Source organism: Candidozyma auris, chromosome 6 (genome assembly GCF_003013715.1).
Source record: "Candidozyma auris chromosome 6, complete sequence".
In the NCBI taxonomy this organism is placed as follows: domain Eukaryota; kingdom Fungi; phylum Ascomycota; class Pichiomycetes; order Serinales; family Metschnikowiaceae; genus Candidozyma; species Candidozyma auris.
The window spans coordinates 496,157-521,927 of record NC_072817.1 but is presented as its reverse complement, the minus strand read 5'-3'; the positions used below and the strand labels follow the sequence as shown (position 1 = coordinate 521,927).

At 40.5% G+C, this 25,771-nt stretch overlaps 8 protein-coding genes across 8 annotated transcripts; 3 read left to right on the top strand and 5 right to left on the bottom strand. All coding sequences in view use genetic code 12, as the record gives it.

Moving 5' to 3' along the window:
- Window positions 1–2,861: 2,861 nt before the first annotated feature.
- On the top strand, window positions 2,862–7,952 carry CJI96_0004915 (uncharacterized protein; the record flags this gene model as incomplete). Its single annotated transcript, XM_054702287.1, has 1 exon — window positions 2,862–7,952. One exon carries the CDS (start codon window positions 2,862–2,864, stop codon window positions 7,950–7,952), a length of 5,091 nt encoding a protein of 1,696 aa, XP_054558262.1.
- A 66-nt stretch (window positions 7,953–8,018) lies between these two features.
- Window positions 8,019–8,675, bottom strand: CJI96_0004914 (uncharacterized protein; the record flags this gene model as incomplete). The annotated part of the gene is made up of 2 exons (XM_054702286.1): window positions 8,019–8,590; window positions 8,639–8,675. 2 exons carry the CDS (start codon window positions 8,673–8,675, stop codon window positions 8,019–8,021), a joined length of 609 nt encoding a protein of 202 aa, XP_054558261.1.
- Window positions 8,676–11,066: 2,391 nt separating this feature from the next.
- CJI96_0004913 (magnesium-dependent phosphatase-1) lies at window positions 11,067–11,588 on the bottom strand (the record flags this gene model as incomplete). The annotated part of the gene is made up of 1 exon (XM_054702285.1): window positions 11,067–11,588. The coding sequence occupies one exon, from the start codon at window positions 11,586–11,588 to the stop codon at window positions 11,067–11,069; it is 522 nt and encodes a 173-aa protein (XP_054558260.1).
- A 2,160-nt stretch (window positions 11,589–13,748) lies between these two features.
- Window positions 13,749–15,463, bottom strand: CJI96_0004912 (sulfate adenylyltransferase; the record flags this gene model as incomplete). The annotated part of the gene is made up of 2 exons (XM_029033929.2): window positions 13,749–15,394; window positions 15,454–15,463. The coding sequence occupies 2 exons, from the start codon at window positions 15,461–15,463 to the stop codon at window positions 13,749–13,751; spliced, it is 1,656 nt and encodes a 551-aa protein (XP_028891492.2).
- Window positions 15,464–16,389: 926 nt separating this feature from the next.
- On the top strand, window positions 16,390–18,158 carry CJI96_0004911 (NADP(+)-dependent, decarboxylating phosphogluconate dehydrogenase; the record flags this gene model as incomplete). The annotated part of the gene is made up of 2 exons (XM_054702284.1): window positions 16,390–16,403; window positions 16,688–18,158. 2 exons carry the CDS (start codon window positions 16,390–16,392, stop codon window positions 18,156–18,158), a joined length of 1,485 nt encoding a protein of 494 aa, XP_054558259.1.
- A 95-nt stretch (window positions 18,159–18,253) lies between these two features.
- On the bottom strand, window positions 18,254–19,822 carry CJI96_0004910 (uncharacterized protein; the record flags this gene model as incomplete). The annotated part of the gene is made up of 1 exon (XM_054702283.1): window positions 18,254–19,822. One exon carries the CDS (start codon window positions 19,820–19,822, stop codon window positions 18,254–18,256), a length of 1,569 nt encoding a protein of 522 aa, XP_054558258.1.
- A 563-nt stretch (window positions 19,823–20,385) lies between these two features.
- CJI96_0004909 (uncharacterized protein) lies at window positions 20,386–22,374 on the top strand (the record flags this gene model as incomplete). The annotated part of the gene is made up of 1 exon (XM_054702282.1): window positions 20,386–22,374. One exon carries the CDS (start codon window positions 20,386–20,388, stop codon window positions 22,372–22,374), a length of 1,989 nt encoding a protein of 662 aa, XP_054558257.1.
- A 466-nt stretch (window positions 22,375–22,840) lies between these two features.
- Window positions 22,841–25,750, bottom strand: CJI96_0004908 (uncharacterized protein; the record flags this gene model as incomplete). The annotated part of the gene is made up of 1 exon (XM_054702281.1): window positions 22,841–25,750. One exon carries the CDS (start codon window positions 25,748–25,750, stop codon window positions 22,841–22,843), a length of 2,910 nt encoding a protein of 969 aa, XP_054558256.1.
- Between the last annotated feature and the right edge of the window lie 21 nt (window positions 25,751–25,771).

The following is a 25,771-nucleotide window of genomic DNA, read 5'->3' as shown; positions in this document are numbered from 1 at the left end:
TTCAACTCACTGAAGATCCATGGGAGTTCAATTTTTTTGTCTGCCCATGAAATCATGAAACTTTTGCTAGATCTAAAATCGTGCAATTGTCATCTTTGTTTAGGTCACTTGCTCAAATCCCGAGCACTGAATTGTACAGATAGCTTCATATCAAGAATATGATTCCGATCTACAGCATTTTTCGAAGAAGGTTGGATGCAAACCTTGAAACGATATAAAAATTAATTTGTCTTTTACGATTTGGGGACAGTAACGCCTGTGTGAAGCATTCGTGGCTAGGATGTTGTAGTTCACGACCCTGTCGCGACACTTTGTAATAAAGCATGAGGTTATGAGTAGTAATCAAAACCAAGATAAAGGAAAGAAATAAAGGGGAATAAATCAACAGATATTCAGCGGGATAAAACCAAGTCTTCAGGTGACCAACATCGTCGGTGAATATACGTTGTGGGTCAGGGTTCGCTGCATCGTCTTTATATCTCATCGTCCTGTACAAGCACAACTTCTCTGGTCGCGATGAGCTGTTCTACGAAGACATATTGGATCTACGCTACTGGACCATGACGAACAGGCACAAGTTCCAATCTTTTAAGGACCGAATTAATGACATAAAAATTGATCCGCACTCCAAGATAGGCACCCGGAGCCACGACTACGCCTCCTCATCGTTTTTTATTACGACTATAGATCACTGGAGAGAGATCAATGTAAGTGCAAATTTTGTGGAATGTCTTGATTATTTGGAGCCTTTGAGTGGATCTCTTCCTTCGATCATCCATAATTCGAATAAAATTTTTGATGTATTAGAACTATATATCAGAAGGTCTGATCATTACTCACTTCAACCACTTTTGGAAGCGTTAACTCAATTCATTCATGATCTAGGTCCCGACTTCATGTGTTTCTACCCAAGATACCTCAAAATAATCATTCATGTAAGCACTTTCATAAATCTGAATACGACACTGCCTGCAAACAAATGTGCAACTGCTTACGAGTGGTGTTTCAATTCTTTGGCCCATGCATTCAAATATCTTTCGCTGGTACTCACTCAGAACTTATGGACTACATTTGAGGAGTTATTGCCGTTGTTGAAAAATCAAAAACAACTACACGTCGGTCGCTATTGTGCTGAAGCATTTTCGTATTTGATCCGAAAGCTGACTTCTCAGGCTTATATCAATTTTATTGAACAGCTTTCTGATCGTTTGATTTCACTAGAGATGGGAGATGTGTTCTGTGATAACTTAATTCTTCTTTTCTCTGAGGCTATGAAGATGCCCAACAAGAGTCTACATACAAGGAGCTTGCTGATGTTAGCGCCTTTACTCGAGAAAGTTTTGCAAATGGAGTCAAAAAATAAGACTCTTCTTCAAATAGTCTCTCGTGTCTTATACGAAGTAACACATCAAGCATCTAATGAAAGCGGTCTGAAATTCACTGAAAAGGTTTTCGCAGAGCTAAACAAGTACTCTACCATTGTGTCAACTCATGAACACTCATTTCGCCTTTTTTATCTTACACTGGTAATTTTGTTCGTCGATAACGGGAAAAAGGTGGTATGGAACAAAGAGACATTAAGGTTTGTCAACGAGATCTGTTCCGCCTTCATTAGATTAGATTTCGAGGGAGTGGATATTCCAGAAAGTGCAAGCGGGTTTGCATTGTTTCTTGCGGTCGTGTCGAGAAATATGGACGCTCTTGTATCCTCAAACTTGATCTTTAAAATTTGGGAGGCCATGCCGACAAACTACTCCGAGGTCCTCAAAGTGAGTATATTGAACATACTAATGGATTGCTCTAACGCTAGAATGCGTACACTCTGTCTTGAGAAACTTCTTCAGCAGACGGTCAATGGACTAAAGCTGGATGCTGGACTAAAAAGATTATTGTTAATCTTCTTGAGAAAGCATGACAGCGACTCAGATTTATTGAAGTGTGTCACATTGCCAAAACCTACAAAGAGAAGCTTAATCAAAAGTTTGTCCGAAGATTCAAAGGTGTCAAATGATATCGAGAAACTCGCCTGGAAGTGTGAAATTCTTGACCTCACGGCCCGTTTTGATAGCGGTGACCTTGAAAGAATATGCGATGTACTTGACACAGTCTTGTCCCGTCACAATGTGAGCGAAGCAGCAGATCTCATTGGCCATCTAATCAACCTTTATTACAAATGCCTGGCAAATCCTACTGAGGAAAAATGTCGATTTAATATGGTCGATTTCATTAACAAAACAGTACTGGTATGCAAAGAGTCTGTTGTATACATAAATTCATTGAGGCAATTTGTCGGCTCTAAAGCATATATCTCGGCAGACGTTATTACTTTTTGTATACGAAATCTTTCATCCTCACATAAGGAACTTCGCCTAGCCAGCACTGAGATCCTCATGATTTCCTGCCCCGAGAACGAACCGCTTTTGAGTCAGTTTATGTTGATAGATCAAATCTCATTAGATGTATCAAATGCCAACAACATCAGAGCTAGGGTATCTGAAGTTTTTCGGCAATTCGCAGCCATGAAGACACTGACTGTAATGATTCAAGTTCTATCTCATTACGTCATCGGGCTTCTCTCCAATAAGTTTCAACCTTGCTGGCAAGCCGTGCATGAAGGTCTCAAGAGCATCACGAATACGAGATTTGACGAATTCATGGGTGCACTTCTTTTAAAGCAGGCACACAGAACACCTCAGACTCAGAATGGTAATCGAAACAGATGCGATACAGAAAATGTAAGCCATTTTAGTTCATTTCTAAGGCTTGACGAACATTTATTTGAAGATTACGCTTACCGAGTTTGCAATTTTTTACCACAGAATACTGAGCAACTCACATTGTGGCTCCGTCGAGAACGCCAAATGAACAAAAAACAAGACCTGTTTAGTGTCGTCATAAGATCGAGATTACTTTACTGCTTAAGCGTGGTTCCTAGGCTCGTGAAGTCCCAAACTGAAGAAGTCATAGAACTCACATTTTCCATGTTCGCAAATGATTCAAATGAAGAGTGGACATCAGAGGACAAAGTCACTATTTTGAACATTGTCAGCTCTTTAAGGTTGAGAAATCATGCAGATGCTCTCAAAAGAATCATCATGTCAACCTTGAGCTCAAAGAATAAGAATCTACAAGAAGTCGCTTTAAAGACGCTCTTTGCCCTTGATTGTTTACCCGAGAAGTACCGCGACAATTTGTTCAACCTTCTTGATGAAAGACTTTTCAAAGAGGAGTTGATGAATTTGGTAGGAGATAACTCTAGTGGACGAGTTCACGAAGCGGACGAGAATGTAGTCTTTCCTGTGATTGTCCAAATCCTTTTCGGAAAGATTCAGTTCTCAGGTCGAAAGCATGCAAGAACAGGGGCAAAATTCACGGTTGCGACATTGCTTCCCAATTTACCTAGGAGATTCATCAAAATGTTCCTTTCGCAGATGAGCAACAGGATTCCATGGCAAACATTCTTTCTGTCCAGGGAGAGAAAGACAACTATCTTCAAAAATACAAAAACCATGGCTGGTTTCATCAACATGCTTGCAGAAGTTTATGATTCATTGGGTTATAAGTACAAAGATCTTGTTGCAGAGACTTCCTTCCCACTTGTTTACGTCCTTATTTGCACTCAAGAATTAATCGACTCTTCCGATGAGGAAACCACTGGTGTGAATCTCAAGGGGTTGAGACAAAATGCGTTCAAGTGTTTGACAACTTTAGATAAAATCGCTGGAACCGACTTAAATTGGAAAGATTTGATGCCGGCCTTATACGAATTCGTTTTACAACCTCGTATGGAAAATTTTGCAGCTGAACATACTGAACAAACATCCTCGCTACTTGATTTCATTCTAAGTCGTGTCGAAATGACTAATTATTTGTCATTCTTTAAGTTGGACGACTGGCTACCATTGAGAGCCGTACTATCCTTGTTGGTAAACAAAAACTGCAAAGATGATGTGGTAATCAGCATTTTGGATAGCTTTATATCTGTGTTCACCAAGCAAGGTTTGATGACCGATGAATCCGTTCAATATTTTGCAATCATGATTGAAGGATTGTTTAATTGCTTACCTCAATTTTTACAAGATTCGAGAAACAAGGATATTCTATCAAGATGCGCAACACTCTTGCTTCTCATCGTTCAGGGAAACTTTTTGAAACGTGATGATGATAAATTAAGATTCATGAGTGCATCATGCAACGCTTTGAAGAAGTCATCATTCTACATTAAGCCTCTGGATAAGGTAAGCATCCTTCTTTCATTATCGATTATAGTCAGATCAGTTGACTGTGAAATCTCTGAATTTTCTCAGCCAATCTGGACTTGTTCAACAACTTTACGCTTTTCAAACGACAATGGCTTAAGAAATGCTGTGATCACATTTATCGATTCTTTATCCTCAAAATTTGGCGAGCTAGCGAGTTCAGCCAAAATTTTGAGTCTTCTCAATGGTCGGGCATCCTATAATTCGGACACATACAATTTTGATATGATTCTTGATGGGTTTGATGGTTTGAATGAGGATTTTTTCAGGTCAAATCCGTATGATTTTTGGTGTCTATTCGTGGCAAACTCTCTCTTTTACATGGACAATAAGGATGAGAGCATTCTTAGACTAAATGCGTCTGCAGCTATTAAAAATCTCGTGACTTATGTTTCAAAAATCGACTCGCCGCAAGCAAAAGAGAAGTTTAAAGAAAATTTTGATTATTTTATCAATCCAGCCATTCGACATGGTCTCGCAAACCACAATGACGATGTCCGGAATGCCTATCTTGATTTACTTGGTAACTTGTCGTTATTTTCAGAGCTATTGCCGAACTTAAATGATTTGAAATGCTTAAGGTCAGAGAATGAGGAGCTTGACTTCTTCGTTAACATGCAACACCTCCAGATTACTGCACGTCAAAGAGCTGTGCGTGATCTCATAGGAAGGCGTCATGAATTGTCACCTTCCTCTGTCGAGTACTACATTATTCCATTGCTTGAGAACTATTTACTATGCACGGACGAGAAATCAAGGAATCTAACAGAAGATGCTCACAAGACATTTGGCTCCCTCGCCTGTGTGTTGCCTTGGCCCACATTTAACGCTTTTCTTCGCAAGTACATAAATATTTGCTCAAGCAATGCAGATCACATCAAGGATGCAAGTAAGGTGGTTTTGCAGCTCATTAGCAATGGATCTGCTTATTTTGAGCATGATAACTCTTGTGCATCCATTCTGTCCGAGTCCGATCTCGATAGAAACATGTTGAACACAGTTATTCACCCGTTGAAGAAAGTCCTTTCGAAAAGAGACGATAGTACTATCATAATGCGTTTACCGCTTCTCGAGGCGTGCGTGTTGGCATTATTACGGTTGACCAACGACATTGTTAAAAGCGAACTTCCGAGCGTCTTGATCGGTACATGCCAGGTCTTGAGATCAAAATCTCAGGAATTGAGAGATGGCGCTAGAAAGGCTCTTTGCAAAGCAGCAAGCCATTTGGGTGCCACATTTCTTCCATACATCATCCGCGAACTCAAGGCTGCCCTTTCTAGGGGATCACAGATTCATGTATTAAGCTTCACTCTTCATGAACTACTTCGTGAATTGATATCCAACGTGAAGCATGGAGAGCTTGATCTGTGTGCTTCAGAAGTTATCAACATCATCATGGAGGACATATTTGGTGCTTCTGGTAAGGAAAAGGACGCAGATGGGTACGTTAGCAAGATGAGAGAAGTGAAAGCCAAGAAAAGTTATGATAGCATGGAACTTCTCTGCTCGAAGCTCGATCTAAGTGAATTTGATACAGTTCTCAACCCAATCAAGACTCTTTTGAAGCAATCGCTACCGTTAAAGACGGAGAGAATGCTTGATGAACTTTTGCGAAGAATCTCCCAGGGTCTACTAAAAAATGAGGCTGCGAATTCCAAAGAAATGTTGATTCTATGCTACGCAATTCACGTATCTTCTATTCAAGGCTCAGATGAGGAAGGTATCAGAAAAACTTTTCAAAAGGATGAATCTCATTTCTTGGTCAATCTTGATTCAGCACCCTCAACTATCGACAATGATCACGCCCAATACACCCATCATGTTCAACGTATTGCCCTAGAGTTACTTCGAACTATTACCGGGAAGCACAAAAAACTACTCAGTCCTCAAAACATGGATGGCTTCATTCCTTTATTGTCTCGCAATATAAATTCAGCAAATGAGGCATTGACCGTTGTATCGATGAAGGTAGCAACAACAATAGTGAAGTTGAACTTTGACGCGCAGCGTGACACATTCTTTAAGGAAGTTTTCAGTAAGGCCGTGGAATTTGTTATGGAAAGTCCATCAACGAAAGCCGAACTGTCGCAAGTATCGTTGAGGTACATTGCCACTGCGTTAAGGCACAAGGGATGTTGCTTTTGCACGGATAACGTGGTACGGGCGCTTATTACCAAGATCACTCCTGATCTCGAAAATCCAGAAAATCAGAGTGCAGCATTCGATCTCGTAGGGGCCATTCTTGCACGCCGAATCGATTTGGCGGAGGTCTACGATTTGATGGATAGAATTTTAAGCATCATGGTGGTGAATCACTTTCAAGAGATTAGAGACATCGCAAGAAGACTCTATTTCAAATTCTTGCTTCTGTATAATCAAGGGGAAAAGCGGCTTGAACTGTGCTTCAAGTTCATGATTGAAAATCTAGCTTATCCAACGATTAGTGGTCGTCAGTCAGTGATGGAGTTGATTCATTCGATCGTTTTGAAATCATCCTCATCTATCGTCGATGCATATGCATCAAGCTTTTTCGTTGGCCTTGCCAAAGTGACTGTCATAGACGAGCTGACCAAATGCCGCGAAATGGCTTCTGCTTTGATTAAGGCGCTTTTTTCCAGAACAAGTCAATCTAAACATGAAGTTTTGAGATCGCTTGTTATATCTTGGCTTCATAACTCAAGGAAAGATCTCTTACGAAGATGTGGTCTTGTGACATACAAAATATATTTGGAACAATACGGACTTGAGCAATGTCAATCTCTTGATATTGCTGCTTCGCAAGTAATTGAAGAATATCTTTCATCGTCTATTTCGGATGAATCTGAAAACTTTCAATGGGAGAATATATACATCGCCCTTGACGTCCTGGAATTCGTCTACATTAATCACAACAAGACACCATGGAAGGAAAGCCTCGAATTTTGGAACCGAATTTCTGATTGCCTTCTTTATCCACATTCATGGGTTAGACATTCCAGCTCGAAGCTCTTTTATTGTTTGCTAAGTCGGGGCGCAAATACCATGGAATATAAAGAGCCAAAGTTTCTTCAAAACGTGTGTTACCGTTTGTTGAGACAGCTTGCTGCTCCTAATATTACCGAGGCTTTAAGTAAACTATCGGTGAGAAACATTCAAATGATTTACAAATTTTGTGAAAAGAACGCCTACAAGTATTGTCATCATATTTCAGAAAAAGAGCCAGAAAACGAATTCACCTTCGAGTTTCAAACCGATATGATAGAATATCGATGTCTTTCTTTGCTTAGAAGGAACCTTTCCCAGCCACTGAAACGCGAGACAAGAATTGCTGCGCTTGAATTGACAATTGGCATTGCCGTTCTTATGTCAATCGAAAAGCTTCGAGTGTTTGCTCAAGAATATATGACTACATTCAAAGGGATCGAGAATGCAGATGCTGAAGACGGCGATGCAGTCGAGGAGCTTCAGCAGCGTTGCTTTAAAATAGCTGAGGAGAGGCTCGGAACATCCGAGTTTACTAAAATGTTCACTGCGGCAACGTCCGAAGTATCCAAGCGTCGAGCTAGGCGCAAAGCTGAGAGAGCACAGCTCTTAATTGATAATCCGGAAAAGGCGTCTGAGAGAAGATTGAAAAAACATGCTCGATTTAGAGAAAAGCGCAAACATAATAAAGATGACAATGGCTTCTACAAAGCGAAAAAGAGAAGACTTTGAGGTTCAAATGAAATAGAATGACAATGCAGAAAAGCGAAGATGCGTAAGAGATAAAATTATGTTGTACTATGAAATCTCTCTTGCCCTGATTTCCCGTTCGACCTCTCGAGATGAAAACTCGTCCTCCGATTCAGTATTCTTTTGTTCAACTTCATTCGATTCGCAAATGTGATTTTCTCTGGTCTCACATTGTTCGAGCTCAAACCTTTTGGCGATAGTGCATCGTTCCTCAGAAGACATTTGGTTCCATTTATTTCGAAGAATTTCATGCTTGACCTCTTCGCTTGATGATTGATATTGTTTACCCTCAGTAAATTTGAAGTAGTCAAAAATCTCACGAGATTGAGGGTTGTCTACCTTATCCTTGGAACCCAACACGCTCGAATTAGGTGGCCCTGAATTTTTCTTTGAAGTAAAGTTGTCATCCAAGTACGCAGGCAGCCACGGACGGTTCGGCTCTGCGCTAGATGTGGAGGATAAACGATCCTGAAGCCTCTCTAAAAGAACAGCATGCTGTATCCTAGATCGTCTAATTGAGGCCCTAGTCCTTGATAGAGCAAGAAGAGACACTTCATTACACTCCTCAACTTCCTGTATTCTCTTCTTCAACTCACTGCATTTCTGCTTGATTTTTTGTTCTTTTGTGTTAGCACGAGGAAATAAATAATAAATTTGGAAGTACATACCCTCACTTTCGGGAGCTGCTTCTTTGATGTTCACCATGCTCGATAAGGCTGAACTTCTTTACCGATTCTTGAGTTCTGAACTAATATGCAGGATAAAAAGGTGTTGTGCATCATATTTCGGATGTACAGGTCTAGCTCAAGTTGACGAAGAACAACTTGTGCATGAGTTAGACGAGAATACCTGGAAGGGATAATTCTCTTATGACACATTGACGAAGGAAGGTTCATCTAATCATAGGAGTTCCAGACCTTCCCTTACTCCTATTTCTCTCGTCTATAAGTATGAGCTCTCTTTTCATGCTTTATCCTTTCTCTAGAGGAAAACCTACTCATATCCGTTCTACTAGGTTTATAGCTTTATCAACTCGAATATGTCTTCAACTACTTCCAGTACCTCCAAGAAGGATCTCTTTGGACAGGCAACTCTTGTTCCTTCCACTGCCCATACGGTCACGTGTGACGTCCTGTCTACCTTACAGTAGTATTTTCAACAAAAGGTATGCTGTACGTGAGATATGCATCGAACAAGTACAACATCAAATTATTTACGCTACATTTTCCACGTCCGAAATAATCTCAAACTCATCAAAGTTGTCGCTCTCGTAAATGTTTGTAGCACCGTGTTCCACAGCAGTTGAATAGGGCTTCATCACAGTGGTCAAGTGTGAGAAAGGTTCAGTCAAAGGACAGAGTTTTAGGTCGGGCATCAATTGTACCCGTCCCGATTCGGCCCCTACATTCATTGTTTTCTTCAGAGCCTGCTCAGGTACGGATACCCCGCTACTTGCACAAAGAGAGTATTTCATGATCGAAGGCTGCTTTGTGCGAGTAAAGTTAAAAACAGGCCCATCATCTTTCACTAGGGTGATGCAGTGAGTTTTGCTCAACGACTCAGTAGTCGTCTTCATATGAATTGTAAGTGATTGAGAGTGCGGGATAATCATAGGTTTCTCCATTCTGATTGAATGCTTCCATGAAGCATTGTAATCAGTGAAAATTATTCTCAAATGATCGCTCGCGAATAACGCACCTGAATGGTTGTGAAGTTGCATCTCTGCGAGATCATCTGTAAAGGGAGTTAATATACACCACATCTCTTCGAAACTGGATGTAATCATCACTGAGTGATTCGTTACTTGGTGTATCATCCGATTCGATGACGTTTCTTGGAATACGTCGTTGCCACCAGCAAAGATTGGATGGGATGGGGAGATGATTTCATCAGTTATTCTGTAGTTCTTAGGTTTAACTGCTCTACTACTATATAGATTTATGAGCATCATTGGGTGTTTTTCTCGGTGACAGGGAACTTCAAGTCTGTTGATACAGGTTTCACATAGTACGAAATCATTGCAAACAGTGCACTTGAAGCATACTCCATTTACTTCCTTAAAGAACTGCTCTGGAAAGCAGAGATCACAGAAGGCCATAAGATACGAGCTATCATTAACAATGTTTCGATGGAGAGGACTAGACACCAGGGCAGAACTATTGAGCTTTCTGGTCTCGGAGGTTTGTGAAATCAGGCTCAGTAAGACATCATCAGGAAGTCTTTTAATTTGGTTGTCAATGATACTTGTCCTATCATAAAGCAACAAAACGCTAACATAATTCTTCACTTTTAAACTTCTCTTCATCTCTCGAAAGTCGGGCACATTCTCAAGCGGCATATAAGTTTTATGCTTCTTGGAACTTCGCAATAATTTCACGAATTCAGGTTTTAGCTTTCGCCACTCATGCCTTGAACTGTATAACTTCCGAAGTAGTTCGAGACACCCCTCTTTACTTTCAAGATGAAGCAACACAGACTTTGACACGGTAAATATGTCTGTCTCGGTGCTACCATTTATATTGACTCGAAGAGAAGCCGTCGTTTCGTGACTGACAGTAGTGGAATGCATGGCTGTACTCCTTCTAGGTTAATTTGACAACTTAAATAAGTGATTTGGTCCGAGTTGTGGGGTAAAGGTTCAAAACCTGTATACCAGATTCACTTTCAATGATGGGACCGCTGATTAATTGCAAAGGAAACATGAAACGTAATCCTATCAAGAATTACAATTAAGAGTTCAGAGCACATCCTGTTTTAAAATCTTAGTTTAGATCTATATCATCACCTCTTTCATTAATCGGACTTTGATATCACTTCAGAAATGGAGTCATTCTTGATAGATGAAAGTTATTCATTCAATGTGGGCCAGGCAAATTCCGCAAGCATCGATATATCTAAACTAGATTTATTGAGCAATCTCTCTCCGGAAAGTCAAATTATCAAAGTTTGCAGCAATTGCTGAAGGAAAGCCAAGATGCTAGCACATCACCCCAAGTAAACCTCGATTTTACAATATTACGCAAGATCGTTCTTGCGCTCATAGTTAGCAATCTCATCAAATTTTGGCCTATAGGGCAGTTCGAATATTGGGTTCATTTACAGACATCCGAACCGACTTTTTCTCCACACTTCTAAAGCTTCATTGAACACAGGGAATGTTAACCCCTCATTTTGGTTAATTTTAAAGAAATAGCAGTTGACTTCTTCAACATCGCGGTTTCGTGCTTCGTCATCAAAAAGAATGACATCACCTCTTCTGAGCTCTTCTTCAATGTGGAGTTCACATGCAGCCTTTTCCACGTGGTTGATCTTCGAACCTTGACCCCATTGCAATGAGCGGAAAAAGCTAATCAAAGGCTTGTCATCTATATGAAATAACGTAAGCAATTTTTCTGCAATGTCAGGTCTTGCTGTTCGACTTGCAGCAATCAATATCACACCGCTATTAGAAAGAAGTTTCACTATGGAGCTAACATCGTCAAATAAGTACAATTTAAACCCTCTGCCATCTTCGATACCAGTCTTCAGAGCTTTTGATAACGGCAAAGAAAGATGTGTGTCACACCAACATGGCCATATGGTATAGTCCAAGTCCAACACAATTGCTTTGGGCCACATAACGGTAACGAACCGTTAGAATCTTTTCCCTGTACATCAATGTGGGCGTTTTTCACCTCATTTTTCGTTTTTCCAATCAGTCTTATCCGAAGATATCCGATGCTTTATTAAACTGACCTTGCGAGATTCATTGCAATTATTTGATGATAGAGTCATTTATTACAACCAGTGAACGCACTCTCTTTATGTATATTATGTATTCATCTTTTCTCTTCTTTTCTTTACTTTTCTATTCTTTTCTCTTCTATTTTTTTTTTTTTTTTGTTTTCACAAAAAGTTTCGTCAGTGCAATAGGTGAGTGAAACAGCATAACACAAAGACATTGGTGCAAAGATTCGATTATGAAGATCAATTGTCTAAAAGTTAGTTGTGATTTCTATGAGTTGGAGATAAACAAATTTATCGTTCAGTGACAGGAAGGTTTACGGCATAACACAGATAAGGTTTGAGTGAACCGTTGAGCACCCTGGCAAGAGGCACAGGAGATGATCCTCAATTCAAGAACATGACTCTAATTGTAGAAATTCAGTGAGATCACTTGAAACTTCGTCGTTTCCGCATTTGCATTACTTCACATATAATATAAGAAGAACGTGAAAAGTATCTGGGTATTTCAGAATTGCAGATTTTTAAGTAACTTGACATGTCGGTAAAATGATCTCGCAGAGGTTGGCTTCCGGAGCATAGAGAAGTCGTGAATCGATGGTATAAAAAAATATTAAAGGGCAGACAAATTAGTTTCATGAAAGGTAAAGAATTTTGACTCAAAAGACAATTCCAAAGTGTTGTTATCACCAAAGGATGTAAATAAAAGTAATGGAGAAAAAATGCACGATAATGGAAACCGACTGCATATTCATAACGAGGTAACAAAAAAAAAAAGCTTTTATTTTTAAGTATAAGATATAGCGAAATATAGAATCTCAAGACTATAAGCTCGATTCAAACAGAGGTGTGGTATTAATGAATATACTGAAATCATTCATTATTTCGTTACCTACGGTTTTAAATGTCAAGACCATGTGCGATTCTATCCAATCTTGTGCAAGAATTATGACTGCAACACTTTGCTGTCTGTGGGATACAAATAGAGCCGAAAAATTAGTAACTGAACGTATCCAGATTCTTCTCAACTCTTCATTACGATTGAGAGTTTCGTAGAATTTTATTAGGCACACATATAAGCAATCTGGTAACAGTATTCTATCCCCATAACTTGTGGCGATTAAGATTTGTAACTCTAAACTACATACAAGTGCAGCAACAACAGAAGCAATGACCTGCCGCAGATCGTTATTATGCTGTAAATTACTTTACATTCAATCAAAGTTATCCAAATGCAATCCCAAGATCACCGTACAAGATGGTCGATATCAAAAATGAAGAATTGCTACACAGGTCGAAATAGTTGATGCAAAAGCGATACCTATCCTTGGAGAATTGAAGATGGATTCTCGCTTCATTCCTTTGTTAATTATTGGTTGTGGGCTACGGTTATTTATTATTCAATTGCTTTTCAGATGAAATGTACGTCTACAATGCACTCGGGATCATGATTGAGTAAAGAACGCATCTTCTCTGCGTAAGCTGAAAAACCGTGTAGAGAATATATCTTTTGATTCGTTTTTGTGAGTCTAGTTCTAATTCGCACATATAAAAATATCTTGTCGTTAAATGTATGTTGAGGCCCATGCAATTGCACGACGCTTCATCTGACTGTGTGCCTGTTTATATTCCTTGACACACCAACATTGAAACAGACATTATACTTTAATCCTTGATTGTCTGATAAGTTACTATGTCTAAAGGGCTTTTTATTCACGCAATCTTTTTAGTTATCCAATGTTTCTGCATGAGTCTTGAGGGTTTCACCGCGTTTTTATGTTATTTTGAACTACATGATGTGACTTGTTTGATTTCTATCAATGTTGAAGTTCAAGTAAGCGCTGGTTCTTTGTTTTTACTTTTTTTTTTATTCTTTTTCTCTTCGCCGCTTTCAAGACCCTTCCTAAATGTCGTATCTATTGTGGCGTTTCAATTAGCCAATTGGATTGGAAAACTATATACGAAAGAGCGGATTCTACTTTCGAGAGGATCCATGCCAGGGTACGAGATAGAATGATAAAAAAATCATATGTCTATTTCTAAGTTTAAAAATACTCAATTCTCATGGACAAAGAATCCTTTAGACTGCAATAATTTGATCGCGGTTGCACATGCTTCTTCGGCATTTTCAAAGTCTCCATTGTTGATGGAGTATAAAATTGCTGGTGAGTTCTTTTTTAATTTGACCTGAATAGTGTTGAATTCACCGACAGCAGTGACAATTGAGCCATAGTCACCTTGCACAGGGACGATCACAGCAGATCCTGCCCTTACAAATTCATTGATTAAGTATGGATCCTGATAGCTGATTGGAAGTCTTGTGACTCTACGAGCTCCACAGTGCTCATTCAATGATGACTGTAATGCAGATGCGATGATGGCACCAAGTTCTTCCTCGATATCGGTTACATCGATAAGGAACACAAATCCTTGTCTGTAGCGAGGAGGATTTGTATCCCGTAAAATTTTCACGACTTCAGGATAAGAAAACCACGTGGGTATTTCAGTCCCATCTCGCAACCTTTGTCTCAACTCTGTTCCTGAGATATTTGCTGTCTTCACAGCATTGGTATCGATAGTGTCTATAGGAGCATACCTGTCCTCATCAGGTAAATATGTGACCATTCTGAACGGAACAACCTTGATCTTCCCCATCAATTCGTCCTCGAATTTGGCAAGAAGATCTTGCGCGTCGTATGGGCCGTAAAAATCGACCCCTTTGGAGTTTTTTCCTGGTCCAGCATGATCCCTGCCGACGATGAAATGATCTACGCCATAGTTCATGCGAATTAATGCGTGCCACAAAGCTTCTCTATCGCCTCCCATTCTCATGGCTAAGGGCAAAAGAGCAGGGGTTGCTAACCCTTCAGGATACTTCTTCAAAATCTGCTGATACACCTTCACTCTGGTATGATGGTCTATATCACCAGGTTTTGTCATACCTACCACTGGATGAATGAGTATATGACTATCTTCACCTAGGTCCCGCGCTGCCCTAACTGTAAGCTCTCTATGAGCTCTGTGCATAGGGTTTCTGGTCTGAAATGCGACGATCTTGTGAGAACCCCATCCTAACGTTTCAAATTCCTGTCTCAATTGAGAAGGAGTTTTTCTAATTTCCGAATAATCATAGTGCTTCGGATAAGACAATCCTTCAAGAGAACCTCCGATATAGTACTCACCGGCGACATCATGTAAGTACTTCACGGCTGGGTGCTCAGGGTCACCTCTGAAAACAAGCCTAGCTTCCTTTTCTTTGTCTGGTCGATATATCGATTCTACAGTCAATACTGCTAGAATTTGCCTATCTCTTGGATCTTGTAACCCAATTTTTTCGCCAATTGAAAAGCGCTGGGATACAGGTTTTGTGACGTCAAGTGTTATTGGCATGGGCCATAAGAGTCCTTCTCCGTCTTCGTTCTGGACAGTTTTCAACCTCATGTTTTCTACTACAGAATTGTAGTCATCTTCGTTGAGAAACCCGCTCAAAGGGGAGAAACCACCGTTCAATAATAATTCTAAGTCACATAGTTGTCTATCCGTCAACGTGATTATTGGTAAATCTCCTCTCGATATGGCCTGAGAAAGCCTATCTCTCTTATTTTCATCTCGAGATACCAAATCTTGTAATTGGCCGCCATGAGGCTTGGGGATCGGCATTTCTCCAAACCAAAATAAGATGCCGATAGTGGACTTGGTAGCTGGCTACTTATATATTAGTGCTTAGAATCATGTTTTGCAAATATGGATCGTATCATACCACGTGACATGGTGACTTTTTAGTCGGAAGAGGTGATGTTACGTAGATAATCACGCAGCCCTCGATTCAGCAATCATGAAGATGCATCAGTATATTATAATCTGTAAAAGAAATGTAAACGTAGCCATAAGCTGTCATTAAGTAGTTGCAATTGAAGAATATTTCGACGCACCAGGGTAACGAAGATGCAAAATATTGCATATAGTCCTCGCTGGATTATGGCTCAAGAGCAAGCCGGCCAATTGAGATAACAACGGACCAATTCTACATTCTCAAAGCACTGATTCGAGAGACATCTACATAAGTTTGTGAGCAATGTAATTGCTAATTATATCGAAGCTTAGAGTGGATCTATGAGACATGCGCGTTGCCACTTCAAAACTATGCTGGTTTGCGTGGGGGAGAAGTATTAAACACCCCGCTTTCTCCATTTGAAGTGGGGAAGGGGTCATGAACGTTGGCGACAGGGAATGTTAACAATAAAATTGTAAGATGGTTTTATAAGCATGGTGCAGATTGTGCAAATCTGCCAAATTAACTGCACAACATCGTGCCAAGTAGGGATTTACTTAATCATGTAATGCTTGCTGATTCTTCAATTTCCGGCTAATGGTGTTCCGTTTGTCACGTGACTTTTCGTCCTTTTTTGGTGAATTTTAGGGTGTGCCTCACACGGAGGAGACATAGTACTGCAGCAGACTCCATTTGTTTTAGCTTGGAGGACTACGTGTGCGATTTCGGCTGTCGCCCAGTTCTCACATCTGCATGAATAATAAAATTGATCCAGGCTCAACAAAAAAAAAAGCCTCTTGCGTGCGTGATATAAATGCACGACTTCCCCCAAAAAAAAATATGAGTTTTGCTCAAAATATCTTCAATTCGATAGATTTTTTCACAATCGATTTAGTCAATTGAAACTCATACTGCTTGATTAAAATGTCTACCCCAACGTATGTATTAAACAAGCACTCATCATTCATTGACATTATTGGAAGCGCTGATTGTACTGTCTCCGCAAGTCCGCATTTTCGGCGTTGTTCAAAAAAAACTGTTGCTTTGGTAGCTCGCATCTAAGTACTTAGTTCAAGCAGGGTTTGACTCAGGATACCTCAAAGATTCCCAAGTTAATCTAAAAACCTCCTTTTGCGAATAACTACAGATTTCTGAGCCGATTGATCATGGGAGCGCAAGAGCGGTTGTCAATTGTAAGAAGGCATCTTACTAACCATAGCAGTGGTGATATCGGTTTAATTGGTTTGGCCGTTATGGGTCAAAACTTGATTTTAAATGCTGCCGACCATGGTTTCACCGTGGTGGCGTACAACAGAACGGTCTCAAAAGTGGACGACTTCTTGAATAACGAGGCCAAAGGTAAATCAATCATTGGTGCGCACTCCATTGAAGAACTTTGCGCCAACTTGAAGCGCCCAAGACGTATTGTTATTTTGGTGAAAGCAGGCAAGCCCGTTGATGCTTTCATTGAGCAGTTGTTGCCACATTTAGAGAAGGGTGATATCATCATCGATGGCGGAAACTCTCACTTTCCTGATACAAATCGCCGCTTCGAAGAGTTGAAGCAGCAAGGAATACTCTTTGTCGGCTCTGGTGTTTCTGGAGGTGAAGAAGGTGCTCGCTATGGCCCTTCCTTGATGCCTGGTGGTCATCCAGATGCTTGGCCTCATATCAAGGATATTTTTCAGTCTATTGCTGCTAAGTCCGACGGAGAACCTTGTTGTGACTGGGTCGGTGACGGAGGGGCTGGCCACTACGTAAAGATGGTCCACAATGGTATTGAGTACGGAGACATGCAGTTGATCTGTGAGGCTTACGATCTCTTAAAAAGAGTAGGAAAGTTTACTGACAAGGAGATTGGTGATGTTTTCGCTAAATGGAACAAGGGTGTTTTGGATTCGTTCTTGATTGAAATCACTAGGGATATCATGTACTTCAATGATCCAACTGATGGAAAGCCTGTCGTCGAGAAGATTTTAGACACTGCCGGTCAGAAGGGGACTGGAAAGTGGACTGCAGTTAATGCATTGGACTTGGGCATGCCAGTGACATTGATTGGTGAGGCTGTTTTTGCCAGATGCTTATCTGCCCTTAAAGATGAAAGAACTAGGGCTGCAAATGTGTTAAAGGGTCCCATTGTCGAAGGCGAATCTCCTATCACCGACAAGGAAAAATTTGTCGATGATTTGGAACAGGCTTTGTATGCTTCTAAGATCATTTCTTACGCTCAAGGCTTCATGTTGATTAGAGAGGCTGCAAAGGAATACAACTGGAAGTTGAATAACCCAGCCATTGCCTTGATGTGGAGAGGAGGTTGTATTATCAGATCTGTATTCTTGGGTGAGATAACCTCGGCCTACAGAGAGCACCCTGATTTGGAAAATTTGTTGTTCCACCCATTTTTCCAAGATGCTGTGACCAAAGCTCAAAAGGGTTGGAGATCTACGATTGCGAAGGCTGTTGAGTATGGCGTTCCTGTTCCTGCTTTCTCTACAGCGTTGTCGTTCTACGATGGATACAGATCCTCCAAACTTCCTGCGAACTTGTTGCAAGCTCAGAGAGACTATTTTGGTGCTCACACATTCCAAGTGTTGCCAGGTGAGGAGAATGACTTTTTAAAGAAGGACCAATGGGTTCATGTCAACTGGACTGGAAGAGGTGGTAACATCTCAGCTTCAACCTATGATGCTTAGTTCCTTTTTTTTACCGCTTTTTTTTTTTTTCTTCTTACTTTATGCAATCGCATATAAGAATAAAATAAGATTGTGATTATGAATTTGAAGTGTAGCTAGTCCAAAGAGTGTGGGTTCCTTGCGGTCCATTCGAGGATCAAGTCGTCCTTTGGAAAGATAGTAGCGAAGACCTTAATCTTTTCAGAAAGTGGAGTCACGGTGTGCTTTATCTCGCTGTTCATGAGAAATTTACCCAACATGCCTGTGAACATCATGAGCACGTACACTTTACCAAGACAAACATGAGGTCCAGTACCGAAAACTAACCAGCTTCTTTTGTCCATATCACCGGTGGGGTTTTCCCACCTTTCCGGTATGAAAGAATCAGGCTCAGGATAAACCTCAGGATCATGGAGAGCTGGATATAATGTAGGAACGATCATCGAGCCTTTCGGAGCTGTATACTCCAGTGTTACGGGAAAACTCTGTTTGACAACGTAGGGGACCATAAGAACAGGCGGTCTGTAGCGCAATGACTCTTTTACAACACAATTGGTATATTTCATCTTGTTAATCATTTCCAAAGTAAGTGGCCTCAGGGGATCATTGTCTCTGACTAATAGTTGTTCTTCTCTAATCTTCCGTGCAATATCGGGACGATCCGCGACAATTTGAAACAACCAACAAGCCAACGATGATGAGGCATCCTGAGATGCAAAGAGGAAAGTAAAGATAACCTCAGAGATTTCTTTATTTGAAAAATCTCTGATAAGAAGCTTTGAGTCTGGGTCCTCTTTGTGATTTGCTCTTGCTTCCTTCATAAGATAAATCCATTCATCCATTACACAACCTGGTTTTCCACCCTCCTCATTTATGTGTTTTTTAGCCTTCGCTGCACAGCTTTCAAAGATTTTCATTGTGTCATCGGCAATCTTTTTACCATACCAGGTCTTGGTGTATGGAATAATGATTGGGAAATTCACCAACTCCAAGGCAGCAGTGATTTTGAAATAATTATCAGCAATCAAGGCAATTTGTTCTTCTGTGATGTAATCTCCGCAGAAGGTACGCAAGGACAAAGCACAAAGCAACTCTCTAAACTCAGGGAAAAAGGTTCTTGGACCCTCATATCCGATGAACCTATCAAGGTAGATATCCATGTACTTCTCAAGGACAGGGATATATATCTCAAGGGCTTTTTGAGAAAACAATCCGTTCAACGATCTCCTGTAGTCAACGTGAGCTTTACCATCCAAAAATACCCAATTTGTAGGTCTCAAAATCTTCACCGCAACATCCACCACGCATGGCTTCACGTACTTGGGCGAACTTAAAATTTTTCTTGCCAAGTCCCTCGAAGATGCAATAACCACAAACTTATGGAAAATCGAGACACAGGATAACGGGCCAGAATTCCATTTTTCCATGTACTCTTCAAATTTAGGATCTAAACTTTCCAAAAATGGGCCAATAACTGGCCAAACTTTGAAACGGGGTCCAGCGATCGTTCCCTTTTTCAATAAATACAGAACTTGATCGTAAACAATCACACCTAGAGTTAATGTGATAAGGACCTGCCACCATGAGGTGCACTTCCAGATCCCCGAAAGTTTAGTTTTCAAAAATCCAGCGGTGCTGTCCATGGAAGAAGCCAACAATGCCAGAGACGTATCATTCAGATTCATATTGGTCGTAGGTGTATCAAGATATTGCAAACAAGGGGTTCGCGCTGATTTTATACGAAGCAGGTCTCTTTCTTTCTCGGGCGGTTGAAGTTGGCATACCGTCGCGAATTCTACGAGCTAAACGAGAAGCGCCAATTACAAAAAGGGCAATCGTGAGCAAGAGTGGTACGAGATTCACAACTCATTCAACTACGTCATATCTTCTAGCTATTACTTAGTATTGTTCTATTAGTTTGAGTTAAAAAAATCTCTTTTTACACATTCGTAATTGGATGTCCTTTTATTAACGTAAGATTACATCCTGGGGAGTTTTGAGAAGAAATGACATGTTCTTCGAGAAACCACGAATCACATTTCGCCATGTTCAATCAAGGTATCCTGCTTCATCTTCCTCTGCTTAAGTTATTAAAGAATATCGTTCATTCAATACTGATAACATACATAATACAGATACAATATTTACTGTTGAAAGATATTTCCTTGAGCAAGAAGAGCCAGTTTCGGAAGCACGTGACACGAATGTACATCTGGAGAAGATGCTCATCTCAATCTGTTCAGACGGTATGAGTAGAAGAAGAGCGCAGCTTCTGAAAGAGTTACAGAACAAGAGAGCTTATAATGATAAGTCTGAAGAGAAAAGTACCTTAGAAGATACCAATGAATCTTTGGAGTCCTCTTATGAGCGCAGAAAGAGACACAGCGAAGAAGTGGATGAGGGTCTTCCAATAAAAGTTGGTAATCTTCTTCAGCGTGTTCCACGGAAGAAGTTGAAAGAAGACCAGACCAAAACACCCAAATCGAAACTTGAAGCTTTAATTTATGAAAAACAAGTTGAAGCGGATGTTGCGCCCCATGAAAGATTAATGAACCTCAAAGAAGAAATTGCCAGACACGCAACTCAGTTACAGGATGACCCTGAAGAGAATAGAATATCACTTACAGTGTTGTGCCGCTACGCTGACTCCGAAGAATTTGCCAGCAGCATGCTTGCAATCGGAGCATTGGTCCCTGTTTTTAAGTCGTTGGCACCATCATACAAAATTAGGGAGTTGTCTGAGGTGGAGAAGAAAGAGAAGGTCAGTAAGGAAGTCGCACGGTTAAGAAATTTCGAAGAGATCTTTACAAAGAGTTACCAGTCATTTTTAGGACGTCTAGAAATTTTGTGCAGAAGGTATATCTCGATGACTGAATCAAAACACCAAGTTCTCTGGGGATCTACAGCTATCGATGCCTCATGTGAGTTATGTGAATCTTCCTTGAAGTATTTTAATTTCAACAGCGAGCTATTTTCTATCCCTATTCGAGTTATTGGTCAGAAATCAAAAGATCCATCCTTTGGTGCTTTGCACACAAAATGTATACGCACCATTGAAAACTTACTAAAAGACGATAGTGATCATGGATCGATTTCATTGGAAATTACCAAACTAATTTCTCTGAAAGTCAAAAAGCTGAATTTTAGGGTTGACGAGTCGATGCTTAACATCTTATTGAGCTTATCTGTCTTGCAGGATGTCAATACCTTTCCAGCCTCCTTAGGAACGGGGAGGTCTTTGAAAACAAAGCGAGTTCACCTTTCAAAAAAAGAACGAAAGGCTTTGAGAGACACGAAAGCAATAGAGGAAGAAATGAGAAGGGCCGAGCAGGCGACTACTGCAAAAGAACGTGAACAAAACCAAAGCTTAATTATTCAGAATATACTCAAACTCTATCTTGGCATTCTCCAGAACAGTACGGAGAATGGTAATAAAGCTCGACACCTTGTTGGCTCAGTCTTGGAAGGACTCTCAAAATTCGGGCCAATGGCAAATGTCGAGCTTGTGGGGGACTTCCTTGTGGTCTTAAAAGAAATTATGGGAACTGTTTTCAGTGAACATTCCCTCGTGACCAGTGAATGGGAAATCGAAAAGACGGGCGCGAAGGGATTGTACCAATCTGATGAAATCAGGATTTTGCTTTTATGTATCGCGACGGCATTCGCGTTGATATCAAATCATACCGAGAGCGGGAAGCTTCCTTTTTCGGTTGATCTATCGTACTTTGTTGATTATTTGTACAAGATTCTCGCTGATGTGTCTTTAGATCCATTGTTAGAATTATCAAGCAAATCATTAAGACTTGCTGATCCGTTGGAGGAAGCTCTGGGAGTGAAAAAAGTTGCTGTCAACGTCTCGACTCGTTCCGAGCTATTACTAAGGTGTCTTGATTTTGTTTTTTTTAGGTCGAAGAATGGTTCAGTGACTCGCTCAATGCTCTTCATGAAGAGGATATATTTACTATGCTTACAAACCGCAGAGAAAACAACAAACGCTAATTTGTTGTTTGTCAAAAAACTTTTGCATCGATACGGCGATACATTAAAGTCATTGTGGTCCACCAATGATAGGATAAGTTCTGAATCCTATTATCTTGGCTACGAACACGAGTTCATGGAAGTCTGCATGGAGCGCACTAGTGCTTATGGTGCTACCTTATGGGAAAATGTCTTACTTGATTCACACTACAGCGTTACCACTCGTGAATTGACGAAGTCATTGATGAAGAAGCAATAATGCAAATAATAAGCTTGATAATTGGAATTAAACCTGGATATATAGGTTAGTTAATGAACGCAACTACCAGTCACTATATACTGATTTTGGTAATCACAATAAATCCAACTTCTTGAACACCTCACCGTCGGTGCTATAAAAGTCTGATATCTTAAAACCCTTGTCATTAGTATCATTGCTTTTCATCAGCTGATACATCAATCTCGCCTTCTCCCGCTCTTTAAAACCGTGCAAACATTCGAAGTAGTCATCAAACTTCGGAGTACACTCCTTTTTCGAGGAGGTCTCTGAAGCTGTGTAGCATGATACTAAAGTCTGAAATTCGTAGAAACATTTCCTTGTTCCTCCAGATCTCGAGTAAGGTTGCATACTTATGATAGTTTATGAGGCTGACCAACTAGAGCTCGCAATATTTTACATAAATTTGATAAGTACACTACTGGCTCAAAGGCTCGTAAAATGCAACCTATGAAATAAAGGCAAGCATCTCGCGAATGCAGTCCCTCACCTTGTAGTAAATTGGCCCAACCTGACCATCAATAATAATATCACCCAAACTATTGTCATTTTGTTGTCGCTCGTCTACCTTTTTGATTGCAATGGTCTCCTCCACGACTAATGTACCTTCTCCTTTAAATTCTGCATTGAAGCCAATATCTTTGAGCCTTCTCTTCAACTCTGGCATTCGTATAACTCCAATAGCCATGAATGAGTTACCTTTGTGTCCGTACGCTGTAGATTCTGAAACATTATCCGCTTCATTGCGATTCTTCAATCTATCGAGGAACACTTGAACAGCTGGGTCAGGGAAGCTGTGCTGTAAGGTGGTACAAGACTTTGCAACGAGCTTCGAACTCCCTTGCACGTGCGCCACATTGTACTTATTGTCTATCAGATACCATTTGAGGTTCGACCATAAATTATCATCTAGGCAAACCTCATACTCGATTCCACCAACTCCATCGGCATTTGTAACTTCAATGGAGTTGTTCGGCTTTGCAACGGTCACAACCATCTTTCGATGCATCTGTGATTTTTGTGTTTTGTTAGAGAAGAAGGTACCCAGCTTCATCTCAGTATCCAGAGGAACTTCGTACTCAGGTTTCTCGCTAAGATTCGTCAACTTTTGATGGGCGCTGGATAAAATGAACGATCCATTTGTCTCCGTGGATAATCCCTCATGATAACTGAAATCTGGTAGAATTATGAGAGAGGATGGCTTTATTGAGGATATCACCAAATTGATTGATCTGGCATCAACGTGACCAGAAAAGTCGATAAATGCCAAACCGCACCTGATTGGGGACCCTAGTCCACTACTCTCGATTTTCCTCTGCACTGGTTGAAATGTAGCATCAAGGTACCTCCTCAAAATTTCGTTGTTTAATGATTGTTGCGGAGTAAGCTTGCTTTCACGCTCTTTTTCACTGTGACGGGCTCGTTCTTTTCTAGTTGATTCACCCCAACCTTGATTGTCATTTTCTTCAAACTTTCTTTTGCTCTCTGATATCAATTTCGAGCTCGCCTGTTGATCATCATCTCTTTTAAAAGCCTTGAGATCAATAATCTCACCATAATCATCAATTTTCCTTCTTTTCCAATTGATGTTTGGAAACATTGCTTGTTTTGGCCTTAATTTATTTGTGATTCGCACATCGAGAGGCTTTTGAGAATCTAACCGGTCAATGACAAACTCATAGATGAGGGTCTCATCCACTGCATCTGAAGGCGCTTTAAAAATGTTGGATTCAGTTGCAGGCGATTTAATATCCAGAGTATGCTTGAACGCTGTCGATGCACTTGATTCAAGCCCATGATTGTTTGGGCTCCTGGCTTCGTCGCTAATGATTCTCTCTGCTTCATTAAGAGACGAACTTCCATCGTTTTTAGCATTATTTTTTTTTGGATCTATTGAGTTCAATTCTGAGAAACTGACATCAGCCTCCTCTTCACCACCCTCGCCAGGTTCTTCATCAGAATCATCCGAATCATCGGAGTGCAAACTTGACTGAAGGAGTTTTTGAGTTCTCTTGGATTTGATACTGGCCAAAGCTTTTTGATGTCTTCGCTCACTAACTGCCGCCTTAAAAGATGCTAGATCTGTTCCTTTTAAAGCTATCTCCTCGACGAACTCAGCTGGTGCAAAACACTTTTCTAGGGGAATTGGGACACCGTCTTCCACACTACCATTGTTTCGTTTTGAAACATGCTCATACCACTCAGTATAAAGCTTCGATGCAAGGGATGATGAAGCCGTCTGCGAACTTTTCTCGGTGAGGATAATTGTGGTTCTCTCGTCTCGACAAAGCAACCGTAGTGCTTTTGAAGAAAGGTCACCTCCTTGAAGGTCGATACCAGACGCAAAAACAACTTTTGGTCCAGGATACAGCGCTAGCTCCGTTGGATCCAAAAGCAAGTCAACTTTAGAAGGATCGAATGGTGTATTAGTAAAAGCTTTGTCGTCTCCGCTTAAGCCTTCATACTCTTTCATCATATTCGATGCCATCCAGTCAGATAAATTGGAAGTATAACTAAGTACTTTGGTTCCGGTGTATGAAATAAAGTAGACTGGAATAGCAGCACCTTGAAGATTAGATAAATAGGTATCGATGAGATGAAGCACCTCCAAAAATCTGCCAGATATAGTTGTAGGTAGAAAAACTGCCCCTCCATTAGCAAGTGTCGCATCTACAAGATGCAACAACTTCTCCACCCGTTTCTTATGCGACAAGTTTGAACCCAATTCTGATCCAGTTATAAGAGCGGTCGGTCGAGTCAAAGACGTGATCGAATTCTCATTACTCGTTGATAAAAATGCAGCCCCTTCTAAAAAAGAATCTTTTGATTGGTTCCAGGCTGGCGCATAGACAATTTTTACCTTCTTCCTCAATAGTAACCAGAAGCAACCGCCCAAAGTGTGACCGGCATTGAATGCTGATAACGACATGCGATTGTCTAGAACACTAACATTTTGGGCGAACTTGATCAGAATTATTCTATCAAAATACTCATCAATGTCACGAACTTCCAAAAAGGCATTTTCAACTGGTCCTAAGTGACCCTTAGCCCGATAAAATTCGACGCTTGAAACCCTACCCAACTGAGTCACCGCTACAGTAGAGTATACTGGAATCGAAGACATAAGGACTGGAAATCTAGAACATAACAATGCATAACCTCCAATGAACGCCGGCGTTGAATGCGATAGAAGTATGAAATTAGAGTCATTCAAATATGTTTCCAAAAAGTCGGCATCACTGGGATTGAGACCATCCCAAGCAGGATCTGCAAGAACATGAATATCATTACCAAACAGAAGGCGAGAAATTTTAAAACCCAAAGTCGAAGGCGTACTCAATAGGCAATATCGAAACATTGGTATACCGTTCGGAGAGGT